Source organism: Marmota marmota, unplaced genomic scaffold, assembly GCF_001458135.2.
Source record: "Marmota marmota marmota unplaced genomic scaffold, marMar, whole genome shotgun sequence".
NCBI lineage: Eukaryota > Metazoa > Chordata > Mammalia > Rodentia > Sciuridae > Marmota > Marmota marmota.
This window is the reverse complement of record NW_025999969.1, coordinates 10,222,021-10,232,740: the sequence shown is the minus strand read 5'-3', so window position 1 is coordinate 10,232,740 and position 10,720 is coordinate 10,222,021. Positions and strand designations below refer to the sequence as shown.

At 52.5% G+C, this 10,720-nt stretch overlaps 1 protein-coding gene across 1 annotated transcript in view; it reads left to right on the top strand.

The window, feature by feature from the left end:
• Tmem44 (transmembrane protein 44) overlaps nt 1-10,720 on the top strand; it is a 39,768-nt gene that overhangs the window by 5,814 nt on the left and 23,234 nt on the right. Inside the window, exons 3-9 of the mRNA XM_015499896.2 lie at nt 12-361; nt 3,091-3,217; nt 4,634-4,727; nt 5,680-5,846; nt 6,080-6,166; nt 8,816-8,986; nt 10,187-10,333. Coding sequence (XP_015355382.1) covers nt 12-361; nt 3,091-3,217; nt 4,634-4,727; nt 5,680-5,846; nt 6,080-6,166; nt 8,816-8,986; nt 10,187-10,333 — 1,143 coding nt within the window. The remainder of the gene's footprint in view (nt 1-11; nt 362-3,090; nt 3,218-4,633; nt 4,728-5,679; nt 5,847-6,079; nt 6,167-8,815; nt 8,987-10,186; nt 10,334-10,720) is intronic.

Sequence of the window (10,720 nt, the reverse complement as noted above, 5' to 3'; positions counted from 1 at the left end):
CCGACAACTAGCGCGAGGGTGGGGAGCCTGCCGGTCCCGGGAAACATTTCCCCCGGGTGTCGCCGTGGCCGCGCGCGCCCGGGAGCGCGGAGCGGGGCGCGCCCACCTCTGCCGCGGCGGCCGAGGGGAGCCTGGAGAAGGGTGCGCAGGCGGCGCCCCGGCATGCCCGCAGCGGAGGAGGCTGGAGCTCCGGCCGGGCGGTGCGCGCCGAGCGGTGCCATGGGGAGGCGCCCAGCTCCGCGCCCTCGCCTGCGCTCTGGGACTGGGACTACCTGGACCACTGCTTCGCCCGCCACCGCGTCTGCATCTCCTTTGGCCTGTGGATCTGCGCCTCCTCCTGCTGGATCGCCGCCCACGCGCTGTAATGGGGCCGGGACCCGCGCGAGGGGGTGGCGGTCTGTAGTGGGGGGATTGGCGTTACCTTCCTGCTAGTCCCTCTTGGAAACCCACAGGAAGGAGTATTAAAGGGGGGCGGGCGGAGGAGGCAGCACAAATCCGGGATCAAATCTATCATTTCTCTACGAACTGAAGTCGGATACTTCTTTCCGGATTCCACGCACAAGGAACCTCCGCTGTGAGCCAGCAGGAGGAGGCTGGGTAGTGCAGTGACTGGGGCCCCGACTGGGTTCTATTGTCAGCTCTTAAAACTGACTCACAGCGTGAGCTGAAGGAGTTATAAAGACTTTGGGCCTCTTGTGAATGGCAATAATTCATCATAAGATGGATGGGAGGATGAAATGAGGCAGTACAGGGAAAGCACTTAGTAAGTGCTCATTAAACACCATTATCACTCCAGCTCTGCCATCAATCCCTGGGGGCCTTGCCAGGTTCTTTGATGTTTCTGGCCACAGTTTACCCAGAGCTCTCCTAGCTGCTGTGCAGTGGGGATGGTGATGACCAGACTCTGGCTACAGCTTTTGCCTTTGTCTGTGTAGCACCTTTAGTGTTTTGGCCAGTGGTCAGGGTAGCCTGGGTTCTATGGGTGAAGCCTCCAAATCTTTAGCCACTCTGTCCTGGGCAAAGAAATCCAGAGGCAATGCCAGGATAGAGCTGCCAAGTATTCCCTGGTAGGGGAGAATGGACCAGCAATCTCCAAGAGTGAATGGAACCAGCTCACCCTAGAACTGCTCTCAGACACTTGATAATGCTCCCAGTGACTGGAACAAAATAAAAGACTGTGGGCTTAATGCTGTACCATTCACTCACCCTATCCCTGCCACACCCCATGAGGTAGGCACTGTAACTGCACTTACAGAGGAGGAACCTGAGTTTCTGAGAGAACAAAGCACCAGCTCCTATTACAAAGGGCAGACTTGTGAGGACTGAACTGTGGATCAGAGAATGGGAACTCAGGAGACCCTGCTTCATGATTACCTTTGTTCCTCGCAGTCACCCTCTGAGGTCAGCGCTGTTAGGCATTTTACCCACATGGAGGCCAAGGCTTGGAGAGGTTAAGGAACTCCCTTGAGAGATGTCCAGCTGGCCAGTCTGAGAGTAGGGCCTCTGCATTCTCACCCTGCCTGGAGCTGAACCTGTCTGTTCTCGGGACCCCGCCAACCCGAACCTCCAGCTGTCTTAGGGTAATGTGTGTGGCCATGCGGTGTGTGGCCTGGTCAAGGATCTCTGGCCCCTGAAGCTGGAGAATGGCTGAGAGCAACAGGGTACAGAGCAAGGCCTTTACACAGGAAGCCTGAAGGCCTGCCGTCAGCCTGCCTTGTCAGCATAGGCCTCACTTTGCTCCTCTCTCAAATGGGAGGGTTGAAGTAAATTATTTCTCATTTGGCTCCAACTCTGAGAGTCCCTAATTTGAAAGTCCTAACTCCTTGGCCTTGAGTTGGTTTCAGGATCCAGAGCCCAGGTTAAGGGTGGATGTTCCCACTATGAGCTTGGGGTTTGGGCTGGTGGGTCAGGAAACGTTTAGGAACCCAACAGCCTTCCATCCCCATCCATCATTCCCAAGGACTGAAGCTCAGAACCTCACAGTAGGGAATGGGTACTAACTTCTGGTTAAAGGAAATGAAACCAGAGCTGTTGTCAAGCCTCGGTTTTCCCCAGAAATGTAACAAGGAAACATCTAGAACAAATCATGTCAGAGACCCAGTCAGTGATCCTGCCAGAGAGACCACTGGGCCCTTCCATCCTGTCCTGCCCTTCTGGTTGTGTTCCTGGGCATGTGGGGGACTGAAAGAGCCCTAGGCAGAGAAGCTGGTAGCAGCTGAGGATCTAGGTGGAGGGAGGGCAGCCCAAAGTGCTGGATAAAGAACATGCTCAGGTTGGACACAGGCCAGCCGAGGCCAGCCACCCAGTGGCAGGGATGGATCGGAATTTCATTTCGATTCCAAAGAAACAAGTGTCTTTTCTTTTTCTTTTTCTTTCTTTTTTTTTTTTTTTTTCTTGGCGATATTGAACCCAGGTATCTGCAAATGTTGGGCACATACTGAGTATTGAACCAGGTCTTTGCATAGGTTAGGCACCTAGCTACCTCTACCTCCCCAGCCTGTTTTAAGTATTATTTTGAGACAGAACCTTGCTAAATTGCTGAGGTTGACCCCGAACTTGTGATCCTCCTGCCTCCGCCTCTCGAATTGTTGGGATTACAAGCTTGCACCCCTGCATCTGGCCAAGTTATCTTTTTAATTTATGCAGTTAGCTCTGCAGTTAGAGTAGTGCTTAGGTGACTTCTTGCTTCCCTTTTAGAAAGTAAAACCCAAGAGCCAGCTTGTCAGGGTGGAGAGGTGGCTCATTACATGGATTTGACCTGATTTGGAGGAGGAAAGTCACCCTCTTCATTAGAAGGCGGTGGTGTCTCCACGTGGGTGAGCTCTGGTACCAGGGATCAAACCCAGGCCCTCGAGCATGCGAGGCAAGTGCTCTGCCACGGAGCTGCTCCCCAGCCCTGGCCTGGGCTTCTTGACCAGAGGCTCAGTGTTCTTCTGATCTTTTCTTCCCCGTCTGTAAAGTCAGTCCAGAAACGCCTACTGCGTACCTAGGGGAGAAAGTGCTTCATAGAGACGCAGAGTCACGTTGCCCTTTTTAGACATCTACTGAGACTCACTGCTCCTGTGTTCTGTGCACACCCCGTCACTCCAGGCTTCTCTACCTGAGATGTACAAAGAAACATGGGCAGGGTCAGTCCCCACTGTGCGCTGCCTGCTGCCTCCTGACCAGCCTGTGCGACACCGTTGGGGCGATTCTGGCCAGACAGCTCACGATCCAGGTATGTTGGGCCCCACATGGTGGCAGCCACAGTGGCTTCTGTTTTCTTCCTTCCACCGCAAGGCAGTTCCCCCTCAGGGCCTGTGTCCTTCTGTTCCTTCTAGCGCCCATCAAATGCTCTTCTCCCTGATGTCCATGTGGCTCACCACTGACTTCCTTCAAGTGTCTGCTGAAAGTCATCTTCAAAATAAGTCCCCCAACCCCCCGTGTAGAATCATAACCCACCTCCTCCTCCAGCAGTCCAGGGCCCCTCATCCTGCGCTATTTTTTCCACAGCTTAACCCCTCATTCACCACATACTTACCCTTATTGCTCATTGTCCATTAGCCCCCAGAAAATCAGCTTCACAAGGCAAGGAGTTCTTTACCATCTTACCCACCACTTCAGAAAGCTTATAGTAGATGCTCAATAAATAGTTATTATGGTTGTTACGGTTTTTAAAGCTCTGAGCCCAGCCCCAGCTGACTCAAGGGCAGCTGAATCCTTTCCCAGCTGCTTATGCGGGCTTTGGAGCAAGTGAGAAGCCATCTCTAGTTTCCCGAAAGTCAGGCCCTCACACAGACCTCTGTAGAAGCGTCCTATCTGCAAACATCTCCTAAGGAAGACTTGCTGGGTCCCACTGCAGGGACCTCATGGGCCTTGTGCCCGCCAAGGTGGAAGTAAAGGAGCTGACCTAGTGGTCAGGACACAGGTTGCGAGACTTCTAGGCCCTGCTTTGAGCAGTGTTCTCTCAGAAGTAAACCCCTTTTTTTATGGGTGCTCATTCCGTAGAATGAGGCCCCATTCAAGTCCGAAGATAATAACTAATGTTTACTAGATACTTAACTATATCCTTTCATGTATTACCTATTTAATCCTCAGACTCCCCTCTGGCATGTGCTCATCTCCCCCCTTCTATATAGGTGGAAACGGAGGCATCAAGACGTTAAATAATTTCTGAAAGATCACCAGCCAATAAGTAGTGTCAGGATTCCAACTCCACCACGCGGGCTCCTAACCTAAGTGTACTGTCGTAGTCACTGGCACCTTTGTAGGTCCTTTACTCTCTCCAGGCGCTGTTCTAAGCACTTTCCACCAATTATCTCAAGAAATCTTCTCAACAGGTTTTGGGGAGGCTCTGTTATGCCTGTTTCACAGGTGGGAAAACTGAGGTTCAGGGAGATCAGTGGTTGGGCCATAGTTAGACAGCCATGGAACGTGTGCGGAGCGAAGCAAAGGGCTGGGTTCTTGTCCTATCGCCACCTGTGGGCATCTGTGTAACTTGGGGTCAATTGTTGGAGGACGCTCCATGTGCTCAAACATGGGTGGGAGGGATCACTGGACTGATTATACTGGGGCAGGGGGTCTTGGGCTGATAGCCACCATAATTGCTGGGAAAAGACGCTCGAATGCCAAGACTGTTTCTGTCTGCCCCCAGGTTTTCAGTGGTGCCTACCTAGCCACTATTGACTTAGCCAACTTCATGTTCATCCTCTTCCCAGTCTGTGGATCCAAATTCAAGTCTCATTCGGGTGAGCATGTGGCCGTGTGCTCCTGTCTTCATTCAAACATTCATTCATCAGTTGGCTTGGTGCCTGCTGCTTGTCACACCCTGAACTGGGCCCCAGGCAGGCACAGACAAATGAACGAGGTCCTTGACATCTGCCAGATGAGACAGCCAGGGCCCTAAGCTAGTCTCTAATCACTAGTGTCAGCTTGGAGATGTGTGCACACTCTGGGCAACCAGAGGGAGGGAACTGGCTGCAGGTATCAGGGAAGCGCTCAATATGGAACTGGGAGCCCAGGAAGGGGCAGTGAGGTGAGCAGAACAGCCTGGGCCAGGGCTAGGAGCAGGGATGAACAGCACAGAAGTCTGGGTAGCCAAGCAAAGCCCCCAAACTTCTGTAAATGGATACCAGAAAAAGTTTGGACCAGCCCTAGCAGAACAGGGTCTGGAATGACTGAGATGGACAAGGAGCCCTGAATATGTGAGACTGATGGTTCCTGAGAAGGGATATCCGTGTGCTGGGGTCCCTGTTCAAATGAGGGTTTGCTTGTCCCAGTGAGGGATATACCGTGCCCCCAGCTGCTCCATGCTGCCCAGAGGAGAAGTGTTCTTAGATGCTCAGAGGAGTGTGTGTCTTAGATCTCAAGTAAACTGTCAAAGACTTTTCTTGTTGCTGTTTGCCCTGCTTATCATGCACGAGCCTGGTATAGACTGTTCATTCATGGGTGCATTCATGAAACTTGGCCCAGTTCTGCTCTGTGCAGATTATGGAAATGACCAGGGCATGGTGTCCATCCTTGAAGTGAAGGGCACCAATTGTTAGGGGAAGAGGGAAGGCATCTCAAAGAGGTGGCCTAACCCCAGGGGCTTGAGGTGGGAAGGACCTGGCTGCAGCACAACATGCCAGCTCTTCCCATGCAGCCACCTGGCAAGTTCTAGGTTCCAGAAGACACATGGGATTTTGGTGTCTCTTGCAGGCCGACACACCAGAAAGAGGAAGAGGAGGAAGCGGCTCAGAGCTGGCGTATTTGCCCTGGCTCTGCCACTGAGCCTGGGCCCAGGCTGGGCTCTCTGGGCTGCTGTTCCAAAGGCTTCAGCTCTGGTCCGGGGGCCCCAGCGGAGGCTGCTGGGAGGCCTGCTGCAGGTGAGGCTGAGACCCCTCAGTGAGCACACAGGGTAGGGAAGGTTGCCTCACTCCTTGGGGTCCCTGCTTGCTGAATGCCCTGGGTGCGTTGGGAGTGGGGCTGGGGGCCAGTGAGCCCTTGCCATTTTGGGAAGGAAACTTCTAAAAGCAGAAAAGTGCCCATCAGGTTCTTCTGCTTCTTGGGACACATGGATGATCCCATAGAATGCTGAGAATGTCATCTATTCTTGCAGGAAAATACCGAAGTCCTCGGCTACCTGCTGGGTGTCATTGCTGCCTTGGGCGCCTGGGCCTCTCGGATACCCCCACTCTCCAGAATCGTGAGGCTGGGGTGGGGCTGGGGCTATAGGTCATGTGGCAGGTTCCAGGACACAGGGAGCATCCTGGAGGCTCCAGGTCATCCTGGAGCTGTGGTGTCACTGTGCATGTGACACACATGCACTTACATTTCTCTAAAGAGCTACAACAAATGACAGAAGTGAGGGTGTGTATACAGGGAGTGGGCAGCTGAGCCAGGGTGTCCTGAGGCCATCTGGGGGCTCTGATGGAAGGCCCACTGTGTTCTTTCCCATTTCTTTCCCTTTCTTCTTTTTTTTTAATGGTCCTGAGGCTTCATTCATGCTAGGCAAGCTAGGCAGGTACTTTACCACTGAGCGACATCCACAGTCCTTTTTATTTTGAGTAGGAGTCTAAGTTGCCCAGGCTGGCCTTGAACTTCAGGCCTCCTGCTGCAGGCTCTCGAGTCACTGGGATTATAGACGTGTGCTATCACACCAGCCTGTTTCCCATTTCTTATAGCCAAGGAAAAGCAGATGAGGGAAAAGCCACTGGGCTGGAACAAACAAGGGTCCCTCTCAAGTGCAGAGGGCCTAGAGGTCAGGTGCATTCAGCTCCTAGGGCTCTGTAGTCCCAGAGCATCTTATTAGCAGATGTTTTGCAAGTATCTGGGGTGAAGGAAGCCCTGCTGGCCAGTCCTGTTGGAAGTACAGATGTGAGGTGTCCTTGAAGAGCTCATAGTCTCATCAGGGACAGAATGTGCAACAAGATATTTTAGTGCTCTAAGAAAGGTAGAAAGGAAGGTTTGGTATTTTGGAAGACGAGGAAGAAGGCTCCTAAGCACTTCTAGCAAGCAAAGAGGAAACCATCCCCGCTGCCAGGCTGTGAGCAGTAGAGAGGTCTCATGGGGGCTCAGAGGGGAGAGTGGGATATGAGGCAGCAGAGGTGAGGGAAGGACAGTTGGGCAGAGGAAGAGGTACAGGAACGTCACCATTCACAGAGCCTGAGAAGGGCAAGCTCCAGAGCTGGTGTGACAACTGCTCTGCCAGGTGTTCTTGGCAGGCTCTGACACAGGTGTTCCTGTCTCAAGAACAGCGCCAATGCTAACTCCATGAAATGTAGGAGGCCCATCATGGGGCCTAAAAAGGATCAAAGCCCAGAAGCACCATGTTTTGTTAATATATTCTTTGTTGTTAATGGACTTTATTTATTTATATGTGGTGCTGAGAATCAAACTCAGAGCCTCAAACATGCTAGACAAGTGCTCTACCACTGAGCCACAACCCCAGCCCAAGCACCATGTTTTAATAACAGAAGGGAACAGGATTCAAGGATGGAGGTGGGGACTGGGGACTGGTGCTCATTTGCCTGAAGGTTTAGTCCCTTGCTAAAGGCAAGAAACACCCCAGGGTATGACCTCACCAGCAGGTGTCCCGGCTTCAGACTTAAGAGGGGAAACAGGGAGCCCTGGGCTTAGTCCACTTGGTGGGTCTCCAGGGTGGCCTGGGGACTGGGGAGCCCCACTGCAGAAGACCTTTGACGGAGCCAGGACAGCACCCTGACTGCCTGTGGTGTTCCCTAGGGCCACAGTGGGGCCTTCAGGATGGGGAACCCCAAGGCCTCCAGTTCCAGCTGCCCTGCTGCCTGTCTGAGGTGGGAAGGCCCATGGGAAAGGGCCTCAGCCTCTGGGGCAGGGGCCAAGCCCACCCCTCCTGGCCAGGTACTCTGTACCTGACTGTGCTGTCTTGATTCACCAGTCTCCAGTGGATTGTGGCCGGAAACAGGCCCTGGAGCAAAAGTAGATGAAATGCAGACACATTCATGAGGATTCTTTTTGAGAATTAAAATGGGAGGAAATTGGCCCAAACATGCTCTTCCCTGCATTTTTTCCCATTCCTTAGCCAAGTCACAATGCCTCTAAATATGGTCATCTAGTAAAAATACTATACATAAATAGAAGTAATTTAAAATATGTAATTGCATCCAATTAATAGTTTTGTGGACATGCATATATATTATCTAGATAGATAGATATAGATAGATAGATATATGGTGGCTCAGTACCTGTAAAGGCTACTTACATATAAATATTGCATGTTTCTTGTTTTTGAACCAATATGTTTCCATTACTAGTTCTGCAGAAATGTCCCCTTGGCTACTACCTCTCATTTTCCTGACCTTTTCTATTTGTCCTGGTTCAAAGTTGGGGGTCCCAGCAGGAGAAGGGTGGGTGTGGTGTTTTATAACTCAGTCTCACCCCTACATTAGCTGGCAGTCACGAAGTCCTGTAGTCCAGCCTCAGGAGCAGGGGCACTGAGATGGCAAGGACCCTGCACAGAGCTCTGTGAATGTGTGAAGAGTGAAGTCATGCTCAGCAAAGGCACTCTACCAGGGGATGGGTCTAGTGTGACAGGGCCCAGAAGAAAGGGTTACTTGCTCCCCCTCTGGTGGAAGGGCCCAGGGAAGGTTTCCTAGAGTTTAGTTTAAGCCAGGTTTTGAGGGATGCGTAGGAGTTTGTGAGGCAAAGGAAGCAGCTTGAGCAAAAGCTGAAAGCCAAACAGAGGCAGCACGGCCCCTGGAGAGTGGCTGGGGTGGAGGGCTTGCCCCGGGCCACCTGCTGTGCCACCAAGGGTCCTGGGCCTCAGGATCTGGGGTTCCCCTGCCACTCCCCTCCTCTCTCTCTCTCTGCCCAGTGCCGGGGGAAGTCATTCTCCTACATCCACCTGTGGACACGGCTGCTGTCCGCCCTGGCGGGCCTCCTCTACGCCTCAGCCATTGTGGCCCATGACCGGCAGCCCGAGTACCTGCTTCGGGCTACACCCTGGTTCCTGACCTCCCTTGGCCGTGCTGCTCTGGACCTTGCTGTATCCACCCTAGGCCCCATGGGTGGGGGAGGGGGGAGCTGATTGCAGCCAGAGGAGGCCTGTGTCTCACCCCCATACTCCCTCCTTCCCTCAGATGGGGTGGTTTGAAGCCTGGGACAGGCAGGCACAAATGCGATTATTTGTGGTTTGGTGCTTCCCCTTTTTAAAACAAGAAGAATTTATCTCCTGGTTGGGGCTCTCTGAAACAGCAAAGAGGAGTGGCAGGCTCCTGGCCCTGAGGTCAGAAGCCTCAGGTGCTAGTCTCAGTTCAGCTCCCCAGGGAGTATCTCCTCCGGATTGGTGCCACTCTCGCCACTCCCATGAGCCCTGATCCCAGCCTTTCTCCCAGCCCTGCAGGCCCTGCTCAGGGAGTTGCTCCCTTTCTGCTCTGCTCTCTGGAGCTGGAGTCTGTGGTGCAGGAGCAAGGATCAAAGCTGACAAATGCTGCATCTGTTGGTGACTGCAGGGCGCCTTTCTGGTTCTCCAGGTGTGCCTGATGTGCTGGTACCCAGGTGACCTTGACATGAGCGCTTCAAGGGCAAGCTAAACTCAGGCAGTGGACTGCAGGTTTGCTGGGGTCGAGGGCAGTGGTGACGGAGTGCGAATAACCCAGCAGGGTGGTCCCTGAGGTTGAAGGCCCTGGGGAGACTCTTCCCTTGCCTCTCCCAGCTTCTGTAGCCCCTTGGCTTGTGGCCTCATCATCTTGGTTTCTGCCTGTATCTTCATATAGCCTTCATTTCTTCATGCATCTCTGGTGTCCTCTCTTCTTATAAGGACTGTGGTCATTAGATGTTAAGACCCACCCCAATCCACTGCGGCTTCCTCTTAAATGATTTCATCAGCAAAGACCCTACTTGCAAATTAAGGTCATATTCTAAGCTCCAGATGGATATGAATTTTCAAGAGACACTTGCAACCCACTTTATGTTCTGTCACTGAGAGCCAGTCAGGAAAGATGTTTTTCAAAATGTTTTTGTTTAATGAGTGTTTGCCAGGGGCAGGAGTGCAGAGAGAGACCTGACCCAGATGAGCACTCATCTGGGGACAGACAGGCAGGATAATTCTGGGAAAGGAAGGGACAGGAGCCCAGGGTGAGCAGGATGGAGCAGGGGCTGCTGGGGAGGGTGCATGTGGTGTGAGGGGCAGTGCCGGGCAGCCGGAAGCTTTCCACTTCCTTGTCCCTTAACTTCCAAATCTCAGATCATCTTCCTTTCGTGTGTGATGAAGAGCAAGATGAGGCAAGCCTTAGGATTCTCCACAGAAGCCAGAGAGAGCCCCGACACCCAGGCCCTTCTGACCTGTGCAGAGGAGGAGGGAGAGAACCAGGAGGCTGGGACCAAGGACAAGGTCTCTCCTGGGAAAACCTCTGGCCCCACAGAAGTGTTTACTAGCTGGAGAGTCAGAGAGCCTCGCAGAGGGCTGGGCTTGGGAACTCTGGAAGTCCTTCCACCATTGGCCAGCTGGTCACTTAAAAAGCTGCTGTTTCTGTCCAAAGCTAAGTGACCCCAAATGCAATGGAATCCTTTATCTTCCCAGTTTTAAAAGTGTATCAAGTTTATTTAGTGATATACTTTTAACAATGTAGGTGTAATAGTCAAATATCCACTTCCATTATTTGGTAACAAATGAACTCACAACTACGGCGCCAATCCATGTATTAGTTTCACAATTTGATTTCCATTCATATTTTATAAAAATATGTCTGCCCACTTTCATATGGCTCTTTGAGATCCA